General features: G+C 37.3%; 1 protein-coding gene across 1 annotated transcript in view; it reads right to left on the reverse strand.

Annotated features, from left to right (window-relative positions):
* Positions 1 to 252: 252 nt before the first annotated feature.
* The window catches only part of zmat4a (zinc finger, matrin-type 4a), a 171,197-nt gene continuing 146,003 nt past the window's right edge, over positions 253 to 25,446 (reverse strand). Inside the window, exon 7 of the mRNA XM_041999269.1 lies at positions 253 to 3,439. Coding sequence (XP_041855203.1) covers positions 3,412 to 3,439 — 28 coding nt within the window. The 3' untranslated portion in view covers positions 253 to 3,411. The remainder of the gene's footprint in view (positions 3,440 to 25,446) is intronic.

Consider the following 25,446-nt stretch of genomic DNA (forward strand, 5'->3'; position numbering starts at 1 on the left):
CTTCTACTGTAAACAGATAGCAATAACAACTTTATCTGATCCACAACAGTAATATACTGATAATTCTTTTTTTCCTCTCATATTTGTGTTTTATACAATACTGGCTTTGACGTCAACATCCTAAATCTCTTAACATGACATGTAAGGAAAAAAGTGCTACATAAGCTTCGGCTATTTATATATATATATATATATATATATATATATATATATATATATATATATATATATATATGTATATATATATCCACAACATCAAGATACATTTGCCATTACAGTTAAGGTTCAGTCCTTCCTACAGTACCAACACTTTCTACAAGGCTCTGTATTGGAATGGATCCAGCACATGTGAATGTTCAGTTCTCAACAGCAGTGTTAATTTTCACAAAAACAACCAATTACATCTCCCTGAGATGAAGTCCAAACTGAAATTGTATATTTCTAAATATGTTGAATTACACAGCAAAATAACCTCTCATAACTTGTGGAAAAGATAAACTTAAAAATGTTTCCAAGAGAATTAAAACTGCTTTATACCTAGAATATATCTGGTCTGCGTCAACTCGTGACTTGTTTTTGTAGCATTGGGCATCGTCTCTGTTGGCTGTGGCAGGAACGTCCTCCTCAAGTGATCTGAGTGGACTTTGCAGCGAAGAGAAAGGACATCAGAGGCAACATGAATGTAGAGATCATCATATGTAAAAGGATTAAAGCTTAGGACAAAAACCACGTCTGTGAGGAAGGTTTGCAATGGAAAGTTTAAGTTTGGGTTTGGATCGTTTGGATCGTTTGGCCATAATCTGATGGAGCAGCCTGAGGGAGGTGTACAGCCGGGCTTGAAGCTGCTTGCTGGCTGGGGTGTGACTTTTCTCTCTGTGTTCTCTGGTTTCCTCCCACAGTCCAAAGACATGCATGATATTGGTGATTTTTCATGTCTTTTGTTGGCGAGTAAAGTGTGAAGCACCTCAAATGCCATTTTATAGAAAAAAGTGTTGTAACTGTTCTTTTTTTTAACACAGACACACCTTTTCTGCCACTGGTAGCATGTTTATCACCAGTGCTTCAGTGCAGCTTTCTAGAATAGATCCAGTTACTACCACGACTGTACCTCTGACGACCTGTAACTAGGACAACACAAAATTACATTACCCTGTATCCTGCAGGCATGTTGTTGGACAACTTCCTGATAAACCAGACTCTCTGAGATAATTAGAATAGTTTATTATTTTGTCTGTTAGTCCCACAACATGGAACTGACAGTGAGCTGCCAGACTACTCGCAGACAACTAAAGTAAATCTATTACTTTTCTTTCTGTCAACAAGATATTGCTGTCAGTTTCAGGGCCTCAATGAAAGATGTCGCTCTCTAAAGAAAAGTGATCTGTGCCCACTTATATGCTGATGCTTACTTATACATCTACATATATGTGATCATGGAGTTTTTTTTCTTTGCACTGGCTGCTTCTGTAAATGTTTTCTTTTCTTCAAATCTGCCTGCACCAGTTCTGCATCCACTGAGTTTCCACAGCTTACACTCCATGTGCTGCTCTTTTATGTCTACCTACCTGAAGATAATTAAATATATAATTGTTTTCTGATGACCTGGAGAGGTCAGACATATGCAGGGCACCTGGAATAGGAGAAACAAAGTTTATGTAATGTTTGTTATGGCTTCCACATAAACCTGAAGAGGCTGAAGGGTTTCACTTTTAAACCTGCCCAGTCATCTGGCAGATAATGCATCCTGTCTCATTAAATGTCTGTTTGAGGATTTGACTTTATTCCCAGATCTCTGCATCTTGTGAAAGATGGTTAAAGCAAGCAAAATGCAATATAGATAGAAAGAAGGAGTAAACCCGAAGGATTCTTTAAAACCAAAGAGGGGGTGAAATTCAGTATTTCATGCAAACTTCAGCACTATTTTTTTTAATTATTATTATTGTCCTCTGATAAAGGGTGGAACTACTATTCACTATATGAAAATATATTACTCTCATCAGTAAGTTATTTTTCCAGTTACTGCAAAGGCATTTCACCATTTTTGCCTAATTTGACCAAGTTAAGGAGCTCAAGAGCCTACTTATGAATTGTTGTACCCCTGTCATTCTGCTCATACAGATACATTAATTACATAACCTTCGTCTTCGGTTGGTGCATTTGATCAGGATTTGTGTACAATAAAAATAAAATCAATATATTATATATTATAATATTATATGTGGGAATATATTGTGGGAATTCAGATTTTTGCTAATCATGATACAATTCTGCTTTGAAAATATGGACAATTGGACTAATTTTGAGAGTTTCTGCCCAATTAAACCACCAAGAATTTAACTTTCCAGATGGATATTATTACATGTTTTCAGCGCCTGATGTTTAAAATCTGTAAAAGTATAAACAACCTTTTGTTCTTACCGCCAACAAAAATCCAAATGAAATGTAGACAAAATGTCAGGCAAACAGATTCTTTCAACCACTAACTCGTTGAGAGGATTTGTTTTTAATCTGCTCTGTAAAAGTGGCTGTAAATTGGTTAAAAAGCCCTCCATGACTTTAAAGTTACAATTTCTCTATTAAGGAAGTTTATCTTTGACCAGAAAGTAGAGAGAAATAAAACATTGAGGTAGGAAGCCTGGGTTGACTTGTATCTGTATATACATGCTGACATCCTACAAAACACTGTTTTTCTTTTCTTTTCTTTGACACCCGGTCTAATAACTTTACAACACAGTAAAAGATCAGCCAGTGTTATTATTGCTTTCAACCTACGTTAGGCCACAAGGGGATTTAGGTCCACTCCAAAGATGTACTGTATGCAAAGAACACAAAGTGACACTATGCCTGTCATACATACATTGAGAGGAAAGAGAGTAATGTAGCCATAGTTGTAATGTACACATAGTTATTATTAATAACACACAATTTTAAATGAATATATTACCTTTCATTCAAGTAAGAGGAGACAAACCCCCATATTCTCATTTCTTAATTCATCATACAGTAGTTATAAGTTCCTGTGAAATTAAGAGTTAAGTCCATGCATTTTTAGAAAGGCTGCTGTGTATCAGATCCACTTAAATGTTTTTAGACTGTAAGTGGATACAAAGAAGAAAAACACAGAACATGACTGAATGGTTTAACGTGTGTCCGCTGATGTGAACCAACTACTTGTTTTTTTTCTGATAGGAGAGAGAGCTGACGTCCAGCTGAAGCGTTCCAAACCAGTCTCTTTATGTTCCTCCTCATCAGGGCAGCCGAACAGACTTAGCCAGGAGAGATAGAGAGTGGGAGAGAAAGAGATGTGATGTTGAGGAGAGCGGAGCAGGGCAGAGGCAGAAAAAGCAGGGCAAGCTGACCACAGCTTGTCTGACATCAATCCAGTAGTTGGTTTTAATGGTCGTCCGGCGCTCACTGGACACATATCTGATTCTTCAGACTGTTAGAGAACAACACAGAGAAGGGAAAAGTCAGTGGGTGATTATATATTTTCCTGAAGTATTATTTGACTGACTGGTTGTTTCTTTAACCTCTGAGTTATATTGATGTTAATGCAATCTTAAACATCCATCTACATGGATACAGAGTTAGATGCAGGGTTATTATTATTATTTTTCCTGTGGAGTTTACACTTAAAGTCCAAAACAAAAGAAAAAAAAAAAAACCTGAAAGATACAAAGCAACAACAAAGAGACACAAAAATAACCTTAATAAATATTGTGTTTTCCTAGTGGGGTTGTGTAAAGCAGCAGACAGCATTCAGGGTGCTCTCACTTTAAAGCATCAGGAAAGAATTGTTACAGGAAGCCAAGCTTACAGCTACAGTAAGAGGCCACAGAAGATTGAATTTTTATAATTTAATACAACTTAAAGGCACAGTGTGCAAAAATTACTGGTATGAAGTTGTAAAACGGAGCATAGAAATGAAATCACATGCCAAGAACAGTTGTGACTGGATAGTGGACATCAGTGGGAAAAACTCTTTCATAAATAAACACGTTTTCATCTGTGAGTGGATCCAGTGGCCTCAGGTGCAGCGATGTCTGCACTGCAGGCAACTACTTCATCGCTGTGTACATGTGTACTGTCTTCTTCTATGGTTCTTTACTGGTTACTTATCCCTAATGGTGCTCTAGCACCTATCAAACAAAGCAAAGGTACTGCAGTTTTAAAGCTCTCACTTCATGCACAGTTGTTGTTCATTCAGAGACACTGCAGTAAAAATGGTGGTTATTTAAGTAAAGTACCAACAGAAACACAGTTTTCAATGATATATTAAAGTTTTCTGTAGTTTTATTTTGTTACACACTGCATCTTTAAACAATTGGTTTACACTGTGTCACTCTGGCATCAGGAAGTGTTTCACCGGCGGCTGCCACCAATCAAGAGTTGTTCACGCTGCTGTGGCCAAATTATGAGTTGCTTTTCTGTTTTCTTTCTTTTTTTTTTACTTTTTGAATGCAATATTTACAAAATTTAGAACAAAGGGAAAGAGACATCACAGGAAACACTAAATGCAATATTTTACCAGACTGCTGAACATCTCTCCCCACCAATACATAACAGATCAACAGGACAAAGAGTAAAGTATTTCAAAAGAGAGTTGCATAAAATGACTATACTCCCCCACCCCCCACAAAAGAAAGAAACAATGTAAAAGGAAAAACTAAAGAAGGAACAGATCGCCATCAAAGCAAATTCTATTAATACCCCTTTAAACGGGTCTGAATAGTGGAAGATCCGCTCAGGTTAATTAGGCCTATCTGATGATCATTTTTTAAAAAATGTATACCTAAAAGAAAATCTATCTGTTGTGTAATTAAGCGATCATGGGGTGACAGCAACCTCAGAACTACTTATTTTCTGGCCAGCATGATACAGTTCTATGACTGGGAACCTTGATCTTTTTAACAAAAGATGTAATGCAGGGTCCTTCATCTGTGATTCTAAATATTTCTGTAAGTAGACACATGAGTAAGACAATCACAAAATAACCACGAAACTCTTTTGAAATTACATTTCACCACATGCTCTGTGATGTCTTAGTTTCTAAATTTTGTAGCAGGAGCAGGTTGGTATCCATTGCTGACCTGTCAGAGGGCGTGTCAGTAACGATAAAGTCCATGCTCCACTTATATTTCACTGTGACTGTTTTAGTGAGCTTAATTAGTCCTTTCTGTATAATTGCCAAGCAACAATACAGGTGAAGCTGCTAAACTCTGAATGAGAAACCTGCCTGGATTTTTATTTGAAACCTTGAACTAAAACTGATGATTGATGGTTTCTCCAGTTGGCCTTGCATTTTATCAGCCACAAATGTCACAAGACGTGCCTCTGAGGTTCCAATAGCAGAACATTTAGGGGGCATTTGGGATGACCTTTAGAAAACTAAACCATTCTGCTGTATGAACAAACTGCTCTGGATGGGTGGCTGCGTTATCAGCAAACTTTTGTTCCATTTCTCAGGAAATATAAAATTAAATAAGCCTACAAGGTGGAGAAATCTTCCAATAGTGTCAGGTGATTAGTTTTAGCATTCTTACTCAAAGCTGAAAACCCCTGAAGCTGTGGCGATAATACGTTTTGTTCTGAATTTGTAATATGATGATGGTAATAAGCAGCAGGATTTATCCATTCTGTCTCATAACATGGTTTTGTTTCTCACAAGATTCTCCTTTTTGTTTTAATACTCCTGCGAAAAGATTTGTATTTAATCATGATTGCTCCATGACCTAATCTTGAGAGAAGAGGCCTTTTATAAATCACACAGCCAGGACCAAAAGATGACTTCATCCTATTGTGCAGGTCTGATATATCTACAGGTTCAAGCATTCTTGTCTCTTGACAAGCAGTTTCTCAGACTCTATAAAGAAAACACAAGAAATTGAGCTCCTTCTTCAGGAGCACAGATGGTAATAAATTCAGAGACATCCTGTAGTGTGTTCCAATGGGGATATACAATGACAGTGTAAACCAGGTATGGAAACATGGCAGTTTTTTTTTCTGCTGTGCATAATGAGAGCGGTTTCAATGCCAGTGCAATGGGAATTGCATGTTGTCTTTAGGTGATCTAAGCAGAGTAATCACAATTTGCTGTACAACAAGAACATCCCTCTGCATCTGTGCTGTGAAAACAAAACAGCCACACACCACAAAGTGGCAGCTCATTTTCCTGGAAAGTTTCATATGACAGAACAGTGCACGCCTCAAGAACTGTGAGCAAACACATATATGTATACAAATATGGTGTTTTCAAGTAGAAGCAGAGGAAGCATAATAAACTTTCCTTTCAGTCTAATATGTTATACTATATATATACTGAATCAGGACTTTGTAATCCTTGAATTGTTATGGCAGATGTGGAGGCAAAGTAGAGACTTGGCATGCTGTAACTGTTAGTAGGAAATTTCACAGAAGAAATAAACAAAAAAGAAGGTGCCGGGTGTCATATTCACAGCTTAATGAGAAAATGATGATGTGCCGGGGACAACGCTGCTCCTGAACCAGCTGTCAGGTTTTACTGTTCAACTTTAAGACAGGAGCCTATGGAGAATTTCCCTTCACTGGTGTGAACAAATAAAAAATTCTCTGTACTTTATGAAAACTGCTATGTGACCATTTTAATTATTCATAAACAGTTTAAAGGCAGTGAGGAACCAGAATGTGAAGGTTAGACGACAAACTGAGGTTAAAACTTGCATGTTGAGAGCTTTAGCAGCATTAACCATTTTTTCTGTTTACCTTTGATCAACAATGATGTATATATGACTGTAAGTCACGTAGAAAGTGTAAGACGTGGTGGAGGAGTGACATATTTATTGACTGAAGTGTGACTGGTGTAATGATACTGAGTGGTAATGTGACCATTACATTACAGACAAAACAAATGAATGACATATCATTTAGCCCGTGGCACCTTTTAAAATCATGCTTTTTTTTAAAATAAATAAGCTGCAAGCAATTCCTTCTGGTTATTCTCTGTTGGTACTCAAATCTTCCTCTACTGTTTGTGAGTACTTCTGGTTACTTCCAAACAATTAAACTTATAAATTCAAGGTTAATTTGACCTACAAAGCATTATCTGGGTGGGTAAGTCGGATCTTGATCATTTTGATTTTCTGTAATTTCAGCTAACACACTTGGTATATTTTTAAAGTCCTGTTAAGTCAGCTCAACACAATAGTTAGATTTTTTTTTGTAACAGATGAGCCAAGATTACAGTACTGACTTAAAAACTACTCACACCTCAGCTCTGGTTTAGGAACATCCACTGAAGACAAACAAAAAGAACAGATTTTATTCTCCCCCTCTGCAGCTAAAAGCAATGGCTGCTTTAAAACCGGCCTCAGTTGTTGCACTGATGATTAGGGTGAAATTTCCTTTATGATACATTCAGTATAATGATCTTACTCAGCTGCTTCTCCATCAAGACTTACATGAAACCAGATTTCATTTGATAAGAAGCAGCTGGCAAACCGCAGTTTAAAGTCGATGCTCCCATGCAGCTCTTGGGAGCTGAGTTCTATTTGTTTAATTTAGCACCTCATTACACCAGTGAGCAATCTCACAGCCTCCAGCTGCATTCAAGCTACCTCTGAGACCTGTATTTACATTCTTTATTTGTGTGGTCAACATAGCATGTAGTTAGGGAAGCTGCCTGGCTAACAACATGCTGGAAATGTGATCTCTGCAGCAGTCAAGGTACTTGAAGGACGGCTTTCTGGTGTGTTGCTCATTTTAATATATTTACATTCGGGCCAGCTAACATTTGAAAAACATAGAGTAAATGCATAATTTAATTAGAACATGTGGTGCACAAAGCAATAATCATAGAGAAGCAGCTATTGTTGCCCATCAGTCTGTGGAGGGTTATAAGACCATTACCCAATTATTTGGAGTCCATCTTTGAACAACAAGAAAGATAATTCAGGGAAAATATTCAAGACAGCTGCCAATTTCCCACATGGTGACTTTCTAGTAGGTTAAGCCCAAGACCAGACTCAGAGAAGCTACACGTCTCAGACTCTACTCAGACCTCAGTGAGCATGTAAAATGTTAAAGTTAATGACAGCAAAATAAAAAAAGACTAAGCATGTATGGCTTAGAACATGGCAGCACAGGCTAGGTTTGCAAAGCTACATCTGAAAAGGAAAGACGAGACTAAAGTGGAGATGTCTGGTCAAAATGCACAAAACCACTTTTGGATATAAACAAAAACAGCATATCAGCACAAACAGTTAATACCAGTTGACAAGCACAGTGGTGGAGGGCTGATAATTTGGGCTTGTGTTGCTAAAGGACCCGGACACCTTGCAGTCATTTAGTAAACCATGAACTCCTCTGTATACCAAAGTTTTCTAGAGTCAATTGAGAGGTCATCTGTTGTACAGATAAATCTTGGCTGAAACAGGAAAATGATCCCAAACACGGCAGCAAATCCACAACTGAAATAGAAAAAGATCAATGTGTTACAATGGTTCATTCAAAGTCCAGACGCCAAATGCTGTTGGGGGACCTTAAAGAAAGTCGTACTAAAGTAAATAGACATCAATGACATGAAGCAATGCTATTAAGAAGGCAGGGCTAGAATTTCTTCACAATCATGTGAAACACTGATAATCTCACAGTAAATAATTATGTCAACTTATTGCAATTAAAACTAGTTCTACAACCTACTGATGCATATTTTGTACTAAATTCCTAAAATAATGACAATCATGTCTTGTTGCTCATCTGAGGTTGAATTTACCTTGTGATGTTTTATTATGTTCTAGTACATCAAATCAAATTAAAAGTGTAATACAAGGGTGTCCAGCTCGGGTCCACACGGGCCACAATCCCGCAGGTTTTTGATGTGTCCCTGCTCCAAAACCACCTGACTCAACTGATGAGTCATTGTGCAAAACTTAATAGGCTGTTGGATCTATTTAATTTGAGTCAGGTGTGTTGAAGCAGGAAACACTAGAAAATCTGCAGGAGAGCGGCCCTTGAGGACCGACTTTGGGCACCCCTGGTGTAATTGGTACTTTTTCTCATATCCCTGTAAGGTCTTTAACAGAGTTAAATGTATAGTTCCTCTTAAAAAGAACACTTAATGTAGTTATGGAGCAGAGTACTGACTACAGTGCTTGTCTGAACACAACGCTAAGATGCACAGAAGCAGAAACCAATAGTAAAACTTGCTGATATGCAGAAGTAATAGAAAATGTCCAGAATGTTGAGAACATTCTTTTTCTTTTTTACATTTGTGACATCTTGTACAGTCTGACACACAGAGCAGACTTGCTGAGATCATGCTGAACCAGATTAGACACTCCTACTTGCTCCGAACTGAATGGACCAATAAAAAAAACTCTACTCTGAATGGCTTTACCAGGAATCAATGCATATATATATATATATATATATATATATATATATATATATATATATATATATATATATATATATACATACACTACTGTTCAAAAGTTTGGGGTCACTTCCCTATTGAATCCCATGGCAAAGTGACCCCAAACTTTTGAACAGTAGGGTACACATATATATATATATATATATATATATATATATATATGTATATATATATATATATATATATATATATATATGTATGAGAGAAAATATAAGATATTAACCACTGCTGGATGACAGAAAAAGAGTAGCCATCCTTTCCCAAGCAAAGCACTAAATTTCATACATTATCACTGAGCATTTCTAACAGATTAATCCCTGAAATGACTGTAAAACATCTTAACCCTGCAAAATCTAATGCAAAACACGAGTATGCCTGCACACATCTATTGAGGGCATCTCAGGTGGATTAAGTGTTTCATTCTGCAGCTGAAGAAAAACATAGTCTAGGGATCTAAAAGTCCTCGCTGCTGTTTGTCTTCCACTCCATTAAATCATCAGCTTGAATGTGTATTTCCATACTGACAGTGGGACAGACTTTTAAAAGAGCTTGAGGAGGATCCCTGCTTTAATCCAGACCTTCAGGCACTACAAAATTCTGCACACTTACAGATTTACTGTAAGACAAAAGCAATCTTTTTAAAAACTTTATAAAAAAAAGCTCTAAATAACAATCTTAAGGGTCTCATAAGTTATTCACATTTCAAATAGTGTAGATTACACAGCTGCACAGCCTCCAGTGCCCCAGAACAACGACACAACCTGACAACATCGACTCCCCCAACATACAGCTGCCCTATGACTTATACATTCCTGTGGCGTGTGACAAATTGTGTCAGCACATTACTCTAGAGGGGCATTTTTCATGCATAATTCATCCTCATGCCTACATTCTACACGGACATTTTCAAATCCCTTTGAAGTTAATTCCCTCCTCATGATAAACAGCCCTCGCTCGCTCCAGCTGTGTTGTAGTTGATTGTCTGTGTTGGATGAAGTCACCTGTCCCAAACAATTTCACTGTACAACGCTAGAGTGCTGAAGAGATTTACATCTAATAATCCACCATGCAAAAGAACTCTGCTGTCCTGCTTTTTATGGCTGATAATAAATGACCGGAGGAAATCTCGGTGGATGCTGAAGCTGCTTTCTCCTGCACAAAAAAATAAATAAATAAATAAATAAAAAGATGCATGTTAGAAAAGCCATCATCATGGTTGTTCACTGGAGAAGAGCCAAATGGTATTTTTCTGGTGAATAACTACTCAATCTATGAATGGCACTATAAATAATACTAAAATAGTAGGGAAAGTCACAAATCATTGTTATCCCACCATAACGACTCCAATATCCATTTTCAGGATATTGGACTGAATTATGACAGGATGCATCCTATGGGTATAAATCACAAGCTTGATCATAATACAATATATAGATAATTTACAGTGTCACTGTAAAATGTCTGTACAACAAAACAGGAATATTATTCCAATTTAACAGATAACATACTCATATTTTTACCTCTGCCATGATATGATTTTTCAGGAGCCAGCGTTCCTGTATATACTTGCTATATATTCCTTTTTAGAGTCTCAAACCATTTATTTCTAGGGCTTAGTTAAAATAACTAAGTCTGACTTTAACAGTTACACACCATACCTTTAAAATTCAGCACTGTCTTCATCAAATTAAAGTAAGACATTTGGTTATGAAAACAAAGCAAAGATAAACACACAATCTTTCTTACAGGGAAATCTGACTAGGAATAATAGATCTTGATTATAAATTTATACATTTTTAATTTGTATGTTGCTATTGTTGTTTATATTGCATTGAATTCTGGATAATGACGTGCAATCATTTGATCAGTTTTGATTTACACTGCCTTTGATTTTTTAAGTTTTCTCAAAAATGCTTTGCATCTGCTTGCTTTACTTTTTAAAGCTCACTTGCAAACTTTTTAAAAATTTTTAATCTTTTCTTTTTCCACGGTGCATTTATGGGTGTTTCGTGCTAAAAAAAAAAGAGTCAGAATAAAAGTCATGATGATGTGCACATGCTACACATAGACTATGCTCTGTGTGAAACTGGCCTTGGAATCACCAGACCTAAATTTTACTCCAGCTTTGTCAAAAAAACCAAAACTTTTTAAACGTAAACACTCTAGTGTAGTTAGTGGTGACTAGTGACTAAACTACTTCAGTAGAACTAAAGACCTTGGATCTTGGTACAAGCCAGTTCTTGGTATATTAAAAGGAAGAGCTGCAAGACTTGAACAAGTTGCGTGTTGTCCCGATGTCTCTCTGCTGTGTTTCAGCTCTGCTGTGAAAGGCTTTCAAACATCCCATATATTGTACTGGGTGAAAATGTCAGCATCCGGGCAGGCAAAATCTCTGTTAATGATGGAAAAACAAACCATACCCTGGAATAATGTGGGTTTATTTTTTCAGCTGCATTTGCTGTCACAGTTCTCATATCTCTGCTGTCTCCTGCAGAAACAGGAAGATTCTGCATTCTTTGGAGTAGAGCACCATGTCTGTGAGCAGACATTTTCTCCTCATTCAGCTGTTCTTTAGCCTTCACCCAAGACCTGGTTTGGAGATTTTTTTTCTGCCCAGATACGGACATTTTTACCTGGTGTGTATTGCAGAAAGACTGTTTCTAGCTTTGACTGGTTGTTTTCACTCAGGCATAGTAAATTCATCCATACTGGAGGACACTGGAAGGGTGGAAACAGGGGAGTTTGTTTTATGATTTACTGTCAGAGCAAAGTGTCAGTTTCAGAAAATATAACCAAAAGTCATTTCAGTCAAGTGATCAAATTTCATTTTAAAGTACAGCTCTTCACAGTGTTTAATCCATCATGTCAGATGCTGTAATAATATGAAACCCCACTGCACGATGTCTATGAGTCATGTTGAAAACTCATATGTTAAGGGAATATCTCTGCATTGATTTATCATACCAAGAGTTTCTGACAAATGCTGTTAAACTATGGCAGTGCTACACAGTGATATGCATAGGCCCAATGCTGCACTACTACAGAGGGCCAGTTCTGGCATACACAGGAATCAAATCTTTTCAACACTGAAAAAAATTATATCTAGCAACAGTCAAAAGGGAGTAAAATTAATATTTGATTGACCTCCAGTGAAACACAAAAAAGTGAAAAGATAGGGACTAGCATCTCATCTCCTGCAGAGCCCTGGGAGACTATCAGACAAAGAATAAGAAAAAAAGAAGTAAGAAAAAAGGTGGAGTGAAAGAAACTTGCTTCATTTAGAATTTGACAATGACTTGCTCTATAGCCAACTGGGTCCTTGAGTTATCTCCTGGTGCACAGGGGAATTAATTAGAGGCTTAATGATTGGGGGAAATGAGGCTGAATAATAAAAACCATGACAATTTCTCCGTGGTGTTGCTTTCTTAGTCCTTTGTCCTTCCCAACTCATGATGATAATCGTGCCTATGAGCAGCTCTTGCCATTGATACCCACCAACCTCGTGCCCATAAAGTGCTTTGGAAAAATCCCTCCACTGAGCAGCTAATGGGTGAGGTGTAAAAATGGCCCAGTCCTTTTCTGAGTTCCCACTGTGCGCTGCTGTAAATCACACAGCTATTACACAGGAGATGAGTGCTGAGAAAATATGGGCAGTGAAAATTTCCTCTTCCTCAGCTGCAGCTTTTTTCTGCTTCAACTCACACAGCACTGTATTCATTCAGCCCTTCTATCGCCTTCAAGAATACAGGTACTCCAAGTTCTTTTCCCCAGCCTCCCACAGATGAGACCCTTTAAAAAACAGTCCCCGACCCTTCTTTTATTCTTTTCCTATCTTCTAAAAAAGATGAAGTTGTTGCAGCCAAGCATCATTATTCAGTCACTCACAGGAGCAGAATCCTTTCACCCTTGGCACAAACCTCATAGAGATTAATAATGTGACTAACGGCTGCCTTTCTCAGTTCAAAAGTAAGAAAATATAAATAAAACATTCAAATATCAGACTGTAATACATACCCTTGGTCTTTATCAGTGACAGAGTTTGAAAGCCCGTCCACATCTAGATGAAAAACAGACTTTGATATTGGGAAGGTGAAGAGAATATTTTCTGTCATTTTCATCATTATAAAAATTTGATTTTTTTTTTTTTTTTAGAAGTAGACAATACAGATATTTGGATGTTTACTTGATAAAGCTATGATGTGATGTGTAGTAAAAGAAGGGAGAAGCAGCAGAACAAAAGAAAAAGTGTTGTGTTCAAGGTTAAAAGGGGAAAAAAAGATATGAAGTGATGTGTTTGAGTAAAAATTTGTTATATTTCTGAAATGTTTAATGAAATAAAGAATCATATTCAAATTTTGTGGAAGTAGTGCCTGAGCCAATCCTTACCATTTGATTTAGGTAATGCCAAATAAAATGTTTGTTATCCCATTACTTAGTCAAGATTTGAACATTTAAGTATTATTACCACGTAATTATCTGTTATCTCAACCATCTGCTATAAAACATTGATTTTAATTGTTATTGTCCAAATTAATTTAAAAAAGACAAATTTTTCTCTTTCTTTTTCCTTAATGTGAACATTAAAGGGTTAATAATTTATTTATAAAATATTATATTGATTGAGAATAAATGGCCAAACACTCATTTAAAAATCATTAAAGGTGCTAATAAAGTGAGTGAGTTGTCAGTTTGTTTTAACCAATTAGGTCTTGGCCAATACTTCTGTGAGTGGATATGGATGTGTAACCACAAAGTTGCCATTAAACAAAAAAGGCTTGTACAGGTGTAAGTTACTGGACAGGAGGACAGGAGAGCGAGGAGACAAAAATCTGGAACAACAAAAGTTAGTCTGGAATTAAAAGATGGAAAAATGAACTAAATCCATAAAGCAAAGCAGGGTAAAATCGGGTTAAAACAATTAAAAGCAAAAAATAGGACAGATTAATTAAATAGAACATGAACACAAATAAATTGTTTTTCATAATGAAAAAGATGTCTAACTAAATAAAAAATAACATGAATAAATATAGAGAATGTGGTCTTTTATTCTTTTTTTTTCATTCATCTTTTTTTGGTAAAAATGATCTTTTTCATTCTATTGTCTGATTGAGCGCATGAATAAAATTATATTTATACCATGGTCTGGGTGTATACTCGCTTCCATTAAAAAGTGATAATGGACACCTATAAAAGAAGTTCCGGTCAAACAGCCTTATTGTTATAAATTATTGCGCTGACTAAATGCTAGTTGGTAACCGTGACAACAGAAACTCAGATGCTGGGTTGCGGACATGCCAGATCACGTAGGTAACGGCGCTTCGCTGTGAAAGCAGCTTGCAGACTTATTGGGCTCCGTCAGTCCAGGAGAGACGAGAATGGAGCAACATTTTGTTGTCCCGCAACGTCCCAACTAGCAGTTGTCAGGGTCCACAAACATTAAATCTCCGTCCTTTAAATGCCACTATGGACATGCCAGTATCTTTCAAGAGTACCCAACTGCAATTAAGATGGCGGACAACAGCGCCGCCACATCTCAACTCTATTCCAGAAGTCAGGTGACCTCAACACTGGAAATTGTTCTTCTTCGGCAAAAACAGACACCGCTTCGGCATGTTGCTAGAATACGATCAATGCGTCCACCATATTGGTCATGGCAAGAGAGCAGTGAATGGTTGTTGCATTAAAACGCGATTATATGTTTATGAATTTTGCAGCTGACTGGGTTTGGTTGTTGTTTTCTTTTTTATTGCCAAATTTATGGTGGAAACAAAATTAAACAATTGCTATGTAATTGTTCAATAATAACCATAGACAGATGTTCAACAGTGTTTGTTTACAGTAAGTTGATTACATAATGAATGAAAAAGATTTCAATGTTTCAGTTATAAGTAGATGTGGTTGTCCTTTTAATGCTAAAGATTATTATTCGGCCTATTATTATCATAATCATTATATTTCTCACATTTAAAAGGCCTGCTTAAATTAAGCAGCAAAACACACTTTTCATACACCATCGCACCCAGAACAGAATCTAATTTATCTTGAATCAAACATGAAACAATTATAGTTGACTGTCATTACTCTAATACCCTTCGAAATACTTTAAAACTGCCATTTAATGAACACGTGTATCTTTATTGATACATTCCAATATTTACATAACATAAATATAACAAATGAACATACAAACTAAGGATATTTGGATATTTGGCTTTTGTATGATGTCAGAATGTATCTATGTTGCACTATAACCTTTATTGATAAACTTATGTATTTATTGCACAACATCCTGCTCTTCATTAAGATTATTAACCACTAATAAACCAAAAGAAGTGTCTGAATCATGAATGGACAACAAAATATTCCGGGTCAATGACAGCTTGTTTGTAAACAGTCCTATTTAGACACCATCAAACCCAGGCGACACCCAACCCATGACACTGTTTATGTAGCATATACCCACCACTGTTGTTAACTGTTCTTTCTAGAAATTGTTTTACCATTTCATGATTGTACTCGAATGTCTTACGTTCATGATATATCATTGTATCGAGAGCTATGGACATTTTGTGTCAACTTATATATGCATATATATTAGACATGGTATCCAGGGATTGTATCGCCAAGTGTTTTTCAGGATCTTGATTTACACTCAGTTTATTTACCCTCTCCTGCTTTTTGTTTTTCCAATGCTGCTCCTATAACACAAGCACCTCCAGCTGTGTTTTACTGAGGTGTGTTAAGTTTAAGGTTAACTATTAAAGAAATAAAAGAAAATTGCTTTTTCATATTATTAGCATTTTATTCTTGTAATCCAGTTAAACACATCATGACACTTTTATCAGAACTTTTGTCAACTCATCTCCAAGCAAGTCAACAACTTTCAGGACCAATTACAATTTGCTTATCGTACTGTTCTTGGTGTTGAAGACGCCATCATCTACCCACTTCAGAGCCCACTCTCACCTGGACCAATCAGGCAGCACTTTGTGGATCATGTTCTTCAGTTTCTCAAGTGCTTTTGATAAAATTCAGCTGCTCTGTTGTAAGAAGCTCCATAAATTCCAGGAAAATACCTTCCTGGATTCCCTGCTCCAAAACAGCTGACTCAAATGAATGAGTCATTGGGCAGAACTCTTAGGCTGTTGGACCCATTTAATTTGAGTCTGGTGTATTGCCGTAGGGAAACATTGAAAACCTGCAAGGCTGTGTCCCTTGTGGGCCCAAATTGAGTAGCCTAGAGTAGAGTTGTCTAGAGGAAAGGACTGAGCGTACTTCTTAAGGAAGCTAAAATCATTTGATGTCTGATTGTTTTATGTCTTCTGTAAGTCTGTTGTAGAAAGTGCAGTATTTCCAGTATCGGCAGCAGAACCAGAACCTGAGCCCTAAAGAAAGTCATCAAAGCGATTAGCTATGGAGCTAAGGGAGATGTGACTGTCCAGAGGAAAATACTGCATAAGCTGTTGGACATAAAGGACAACTGCACACCTTCAACACAACACTGAGGAAACAGTATGTTCAATCAGTCTTCTTCGGGTTTGCTTGAAAGCAGAAAAGTATAAGAGATCATTAAAGCCAGTAGCCATCATCCCTTGAATTAAGTAGTTCATCATCATCATAACTATTTCCTTAACAGAACAACCAACACCCTGTCACAACATTGAAATGACTTTTTGGGATTAATCAAGTATTTTGTTGAAACCATCACACTGGTAACATTAAGAAATTGACTTGGGAGTTCTTATATTTACAATTAACTTTATTTTCCATCACTAAATCTTTTAAGAACAGAAAGAAAGAAGAAGAAGGCAAAAGCTTGAACAAAAATGATGAGCAAATAAAACTGAACATTTTCCTAGACCCGTGGCCTCCTCAGTAGCTCAAAGATCTGTCGGAAAAAAGTGCAAATCAAGAAATCCATCTTTAAATACGTTATAAATGTGAACACACATACATACATGAAACAGATAACATTTTCATATACCCGCAGGTCACTTAAATTCAGTGCCCTTAGCTTTAGGTGCTGTTTTAGCTGGAGAGAGGGAGATGGATTCTGCCACAGATACAATCTGTTGGAACGCGTCTTTCCATTCATCAGATCATCATGCAATGTCTGAAAGCAAAAGGTAAACAACATGAAATCAATAAAAGAGGATGTAATTATTAACAGTGAAATATGTTTAATAATGTGTATATTACTGGCATCTTACACAAAAAGGATTTAACACAGGAGTAGCACTAAATCCAAACTATTTAAAGTGGAATGTTTAACTGGTTTTCATGAATATAGTTTAAATTTGGTTGAGTTAGTCTTGACTGTGGAGTCCTGGAGTAAGGTAAGTAGGACTAAATGAGGACACCTGGTTTCTTTTTAATCTGTGGTGATTAGAATAGCATGCCAGGCTAATGACCTCTAAATAGTTGACATGTTGTATTTGTAGATAGCAAAAAATTGCATATTAGAGACAATACCACTTGTTAGATAGATGATAATTAAAACGTTCTTTTACTTGCGTTCTTTCTCCATCACATCTTGCTTCCAGTAGAAGAACTTCTTTTTCGGGTTCGGCAGTCTGGACGCAAGCAGGGCGTGTTGCTGCCACACGAAGAACAATTTCCGGTGTCAAGGTCACCTGACTTCCGGAATAGAGTTGAGGTATGGCAATGCTGTTGTCCTCCATCTTAACTGTAGTTGGGTGTCTCTCCTAACACAACAGCTGCGGCCCACTGAGCAGCGGGTTTTGTGTCAGAACCGGTTAAGAGTTGCCGCTGGAGACTCACCAGATCATGACGGGGCATCGCTGTGAAAGCAGCCTGCAGACTTATTGAACGATGTAGGAAACTATCAGTGGACTTTGACTGTTTGAAACAAAATTTTGCATAATCCTCTAGACACAAAAAAGCTGTAAGAGATGCACCCGCCCTCTGACATGATTCTTTGTGTCACATAACTGCGGCTGACCGAGCCGCTGGTTCTGTATAAGAGCCGGTTACCTTGGCAACGCATCACTATGAGAGATATTAAATAGTCCACTCAGCTGCTTCTTGTGAAAAACTTACAATTTTAACAGTAAAAAGCAACATTAACATATTAATAATTGATTTAATATTTATTTCTTTCGTAAGTGATGGTGTAAGCAGGATAATGCCCTTCGAGGAAGCAACCGCTTCGCGTCGGACGGTTAACGCCTCCACATCATCCATTAATTTTATGATAAGGGACACCTCGTTATCCACCACATAATCCCTTACTTAATTAAGTTGAAAGCTGTGATTAATCTGATTAAAAATTTTAATCATCGGACAGCCCTAATCATTGTATATTATTTGCTTTTTGTCATTTTGGTTGGAAGTGTTTACTCAGGATGTGATATTGTCTCGAATTAATATAGTATTTTTCAGTATTAAAACTTGTATAATTTAGTAGGTTGTCTGGAAACTGGGGATTTTAGAGCCATAGTGGTGGGATACTCTAATGACTTGGAAGTTGGAAAAGCAATTCCACCTTTTGGAATTTTCTCATATATATATTATATTAATGGAAGTGCGCAAATCTAGTAGCGCACAGGCGATACAGTATGTGGTAGCTGTGAACGCTATAGAGAAGCAGAACTGTGAGCTTGGGTAAAGAGATGAGTAAATTTTACTTTACAAATGTTTGACCTGTCTTCATAATTTCATAACATTAGTATAAAAAATGTAACAGACATAATAAAGATCATATTTCTCATTCTAGTGATAAATATTCCAATCCCTGTATATATGGTGATGAGTAATTTTGGCTTTGGTGATAGATGCAGAACTTTATGCAAATTCTAACTATAGCTGAATATAAATGTACAGCAATTTTAACGTACTTTTTTCTCCACAGTACTTTGTTGCACAGTCAAGTAACTCTGTAAACGTCAGCTCGTGTGCTTTCATTTGATATGCACTCCAACTAGCTGCAATGAATACTTCATGAGCAATTCGTCATGAAGCGATACAAAATTTGGACGTAAATTGCATCTGTCAGACTCTGAGGGTTGCGCTTGCAGCTTTTAGGTCAATGAAAATGAATGAATGAATGTTTTTCGTACAGCGTTGTCAGCCTTAAAATGCTAATGTGGATGAAAGTGAACCATCAACTTAAGAATGTATCAGCCTACCGATGTTTATTGAAAATGCCCCAGAGGTCACTTTGTTTCCATGTCTAAATAAGCTCTGGTCTATTTTCCGGCAGAGTGAAGGAGCTCAGCAGCTGTACCAGCCCGTGCAGACTGTACAACCTGAATCCTTTTGAACACACAGAGGGTATATGTGATGTGAATACCAATGAGGGATGCTGCCTCATCTTATCATAAAAGCTTCTTTAATGCTTTGAAGATGTGACAATTTGTATGTGCATGTTTTACTTGTCTAAATAGAATGGAGCACAAGAAAGATGCTGCTGTGATGGTGATTTGGGACGGAGAGGCAAGAGCCTCAAGAGGCTGAATTCCCTCTGGCAATTCTTTGCATCGACCATCCAGTCTAATAGCAAGCAATGAGGGCAAAGCAAGGCTGCAGAAAGACCTGTTAATGAAAACAACAAGCTATTGGGATCCTTTGTGGATGCTGCCAATTAGTCAACGAGTTACAATTAGTGAGAAATAAATAGTACTTTAAATGCTTTTATAATTCAGAAGTTGAAAGTGTGGAGCACTGTCAACAACAAAGGTTAACACGGATGTTTCAAGAAAAAGAGAAGAAGAAATAGTTTAAGGTTTCAGTGTGTTTAACATCAGCCAGATGACAAAGTTGCCTGAGCGACAGCATGACCATTCTTTTAATGTTTCTCTGGAAACAACTTTGTATAGGAAACATGTCCCAGCTTTATTTTTAGACACAAGACATTGCTTTTACCAGGAAACATTTGAGTAATTCTTACATGCATCTCTCATCAGTTAAGGTTAAGCCAGTGAATGAAAAGTGAGTATGAAACCAGGGTGTTAAAAGACTTGAATGAATGAGTGTCAACAAAAGTAGTATGGTACTAAAAACAGTGGGTGGTTTATTAAAAGTACCTGCTTATATAACAACTTGTTCTCAATCTAAAGTTCCTTCAGAAATCAATATTTTTTACATGTTGACAATTTACCTGATGCAGTTAAATTTACTGTAAATGGTGAAACATTAAAAAAATGACATGCATATCATAAAACATTAGTTGACACAATTTGTGGATAATTAGGAAAATTGTCCAGACTGGATAATGGAGAAAAGACACAAGGTGCTTCAATGAAGACTTGTTTCTGGACAGGGAAGTCTTCAAATGCTGCTGCACCTGACAGACAGTGTAACCAGCCAGAATGAACCTGCCAACATACAGTTTATATGTTCTTCTGGCACTGCAGAGGATGCTGCATGAGTCACAGCACCCAACACGCAGGCATGCCATCGACTGAGTCACATTATCATACCGAATTAAGTACACCACTGAAACTGAGACAAAAGGCTTCTTATGTAATTCCAGCCATGAAGCTACTGCAGCCTAACAGATGGAAATGCTGGTTAGTCAGTGTAGCAGCAGGGGGATGGTTAGACTGCAGTGACATTGCCCTTTGGCTTTTCATGTTTCAGGTTTAAGTTTTCTCTGACAGAAATCCTAATTTACAAACTAGCTTGTCATTAAATTAGTGAAAATTCTGCTTTTCTGTTTTGATGTCTGATGAATATCATTATTTTTGAAAACTCATCTCTCATGAGTTTTTATTTGTTGTCAGTGACTGTTTTATAAGAACAACCAGAGATGACACAACCAACAAGAACTTGAAATATGCATCCCAGATTGTTATGAGGCACCTACATAACTGTGCTGACCATCAGCGTGGAAGCTTTCGTTTTTTATTGTGAACATGTTTGCATGCTGAGATAAAAATTCTGCAGCACTTTACTGAAGTAAAACCTCCTGCAGCTTCAGACTTTATTCTGCGTGTCATAATTCAGTGCTGCTGGGTCACAACAAGATTATATGATAGTTCAACCTGAGTTGAGCAAAGGATTTGCATGAATTGACACGAAACAGTGCAGATTTACTGTGTGCATACCAGCCTTATGGCCTGTTTAACAGAAAAAAAGGAAATGCCTGGAGAGCTGCCGTGCGAAACAATTTTAGCTGTTTTACAAGCGTCAGAAGTCTAACTTCTGCAGCTAATGAGTGTTTGCAGCTATTGTTGTTGATGGATGGTTGTCTTGAGCTGAGTGGAAGGTACAATAAATAGACTGTCAACTTGAGCTGACCTACTGAAAGCAGAAAAGTCAATTTACAGTCTATAAATGTTCTAAACACATTCAAAAATCATTTTTATTTTATTTTTTTTGTTTTATTTATTTATTTTTTTTAATGAATGAGGAAGCCAATCACTACAAATACCTCATATCTTTGCCAGTGGCAACACTTCCAAAAGTAAAAGGAAATATAAATGAAAATGGTACAAAATTAGTTCTATTCTAAAACTCTTAAGAACAATAAGACTCAATTCTCTATATTCAACTGCAGAAATCATTTAATATTTGATACTGGAAAAGACGTGACACTACTGACTCAAGCATGCGGTTAGAAGATCAAACATCTTTGTCAAGATCCATGGTTGAGTGGTGAGGAGGTAAACTTATAGTTTATAATAAAAATAAATGGAAAACAGGAGTAAGGCAGGATGATCCAGAAACAAAAACTCAACCAATAACAAACAAAGCTCAAGCAGAGGCACATCTGGACAAACAGATTATTGGAAACTAAAATTAGAAGCAGTAACTAAAACAGCAATAGTTTTACACTAAACAAATCCTGCTGCACAAATTCTGAGGAAGTGATGATGAGTGACAAGCTGGTGTGTAAGGCAGTAACAGAGAAGCAGGTGTTACATGAGAACAGGAAATAAACACTAGAATAAACCAGAAAATAAACTCTACTAAATAAAATAAAACCTAACTAGAATATAAACTAAACCAGAATAAAAAAGAAAAAATAAGACTTATCCAACAAAAAAAGAGAGGGAAAAAAAACAGAAACTGACAATGTTACTTGTTAGTGTATTAGATTTATATGACGCTTTTCAAGGCACTAAAAGGTGAAACCATTATTTATTCATGCCTCCTTCATTCTTGGTGACGGTAGGCTACATGTGTGGCCACAGCTGCCCTTTGGCTGTCTGATGGAAACGTAGCAGCCAGTCTGCGCCAGTCTGAACACCCCAAAAATAACAACACAACCCAAATAATATAAACAATAAAAATGTATTAACAAAATAAAAAAAGTCCCTCCAGGAGTTTGTGATGATACAATTGCAACTATCAACACAAATTTAAAGGGGTGGAATATACACAAAAAAAAATCTAGTTGTCCCAACTTTCTCATAATGCATAATACAAGTTTGTTGCTTTAATAATTTTTCTTTGACTGTGGAGGGACTGGAAAAAAGACATTGACATTTTAAAATAAATGTATTAATCTAAAGCTATATTAGCTCGTGCAAAGAGTTTCGTATGACTGCTTACTATTGTGCAATAATTACAAAACTAAAACATCAACCACTTGTTAGTGTGTTTACATGAGTGTCCTTCTCTTCACAATACACAGAACAGATGAAGTAAACAAAACAAGATGGTTAAGGTGATCTAGTTTTCCTTTTACTATATTAATTTAAAAAAAAAATGAAAAGATGAACTTTTAAATGTTTTTGTCTACAGTCTACATTCACTGGCATTAATATCTGTAAGCCAGGCAGGATCAGCTGATAGCAGCTTTGAGCATTTTGAGTCTGGTCATGGAGCCGAGGTGAACATCTCTTCCTCTGACTGCAGCCGGGAGCCGGGACTGCTGCTGCCCGAGGACCGAGCCTGTGTACATTTCTTTCTTTTTCCTTCTTTTTTATACACGTTTTAATAGAGAATGGACACCATGTTTGTTTCCACAGTTAGAAACTAGGCAGCTCAGTTTTGGCTGTATGGCTATTAAAAAAACAGAACTTGTCAATCTTTAGGTCTGTTTACATTTGACTTTCAGAAGAGGTCGGGTTTCTTGTGCACCACGTCATGTGTGAGTGAAGTGGTGACATTCAAGGGTATTCAGTGATTACACACTTCTGAGCCAGCAAGAAAGAAAGGATGCAGGGGCAAACAGGTCCGTCTTGATGGGTGCGTACAAAAGCCCGGCCTGTACTGCCTGTTTTTTTTCACTAAAAACGCACTGCCAGTGTGTGAAAAGGATTTTGGTTTACCAGAGGCAAAAAAAAAATGCAACTTCAAAAGGTAAAACAGAAAAACACATTGATGAATGACTGATGAACAAATGGCCCTGCTTTAACTTTCAGCTATTTTTTTTTAACTTATCCTGTCCAGCATTGTAGCAAACAGAATAAAGGTCTGGTTGCTGTGTTGTGCCAAACAACTTGCTTTGCCAAGGGGAGGTTTATGGGTATAAAGCTCCTCTTAACAATCATTAATTTATTTATTTACTGTTATTTATTTACCCTGAATTACGGAACCTATGTAAACTTGCTGGACCTGACCGGAGGGACAGAAAGTGGAGGAAGACTGCAAAAAGAAGCAAAAAGGAAAGCAAAAAGAAGAAAGAGGAGACAAAAACACCACAGATTGAAGGCAACAACCCTTTAATTCAAACTATCACCAGACAACCAACTGCTACACTTCCTACAAAACACTTCCTAAATTTCTTACAGCTTTTACAAAAATACCCCCCAAGAAAACAAAAAGAGAAAAAACAGAGCTGACAGTAATCAAGAGTTCTTAAATAATCACTAAATCAAGAAACATATCACAAATGTATCACAAAAACAACCAAAGTACCAGATAGTAACTCACAGGAAAAAAGAAAAAAAAACAAACAAAAAAAAAAACAAAGTCTCTTATTGTGTAAACACTCTGGACAACACAGTGACTGTGTCAGCATCATAAACTGTATATAAAAGACGGACTGCACCTCCGTGACGTCACCTGTAGGTTTCTGAAGAGCAAAAGTGAAACTCATTGGGCGTTACCACCGTCACCAACTTGGAAACTCCAAAATTGGGCAAAGAGGTCGAGCTGAGAGGGGGACTGTGAAGGTGGGGATGGATGATTGAAAACCATCAAACTCCAAGCTGCCTGTAGCTAAGAGCTAACCCCGATTAACGGTAGCTGACCAGCTAACAGAGGTAGGCAGGCTAAAGCTAAGGCATGCTGTTAGCCGGCTAAAAACCGTGTTTGTGCTACACTCTCTCTTCTTTCCACAGATATTATATACCTGTCAATCAAAAGGACACACCCCTAATTATGACGTATTTCAAGATTAAATAACATCCAAACGGATGAGTTAGAAAAAAATTTACCCCCCTCACAATTGTCATGAAGGTAAACTTGACCTATTAATCCTAAAATGGATTTTTGTACCAGGCTTTAAAGTTGGTCTTTTAACATGGGAGTCTATGGGGATTTGCTCTGTTTTGGAGCCAGACCCTAGCGGATGAGGGGTGAAATGCAATTTTTTGCTCTTCCGCATAGGCTTCACATTTTACAGGCGGAGGTTGCCGCTTGGGCAGCATGCAGAGTATGAGGTGTGAGGAATGATCAGTGATGAGGAGTGGTGAGTGTGCTCATGCAAATGCGACCACGCCTCTACGGAGGCTAAAGGCAGACTAGGGTTGCCCAGAGAACCTGGTGATCAGCAGCAATCCTGAAGCACAAACCCAAGTCACCCCATCACGAAAAAGATCCCAGACCCACCCCGAGGGTGGCAGAGGAGAGCTCTGGCTCCAGCCAGAGTGTCCCGTGGTCACGGGGCACTCTGTCCCCCCCTCCCCCTCCATCCGCTCCCTCTTCCATCCCTTACCCCCCGATCCACCCCACTTTCAGCTAACTAACAAAATGTAATGTAAGGCATTGCCTGGGAAATGCAGACAGCCACGTTCCTCACATCTGCACTAACCTTAGAACGTATTTAGTTTTAATGGTTTTAGGTTGATTATTGTAATAAACAAATATCAAAGCTACAGTTTGAATATGTGAGAACATTC

The sequence above is a fragment of the Melanotaenia boesemani genome, chromosome 11 (genome assembly GCF_017639745.1).
Source record: "Melanotaenia boesemani isolate fMelBoe1 chromosome 11, fMelBoe1.pri, whole genome shotgun sequence".
Classification (NCBI taxonomy): domain Eukaryota; kingdom Metazoa; phylum Chordata; class Actinopteri; order Atheriniformes; family Melanotaeniidae; genus Melanotaenia; species Melanotaenia boesemani.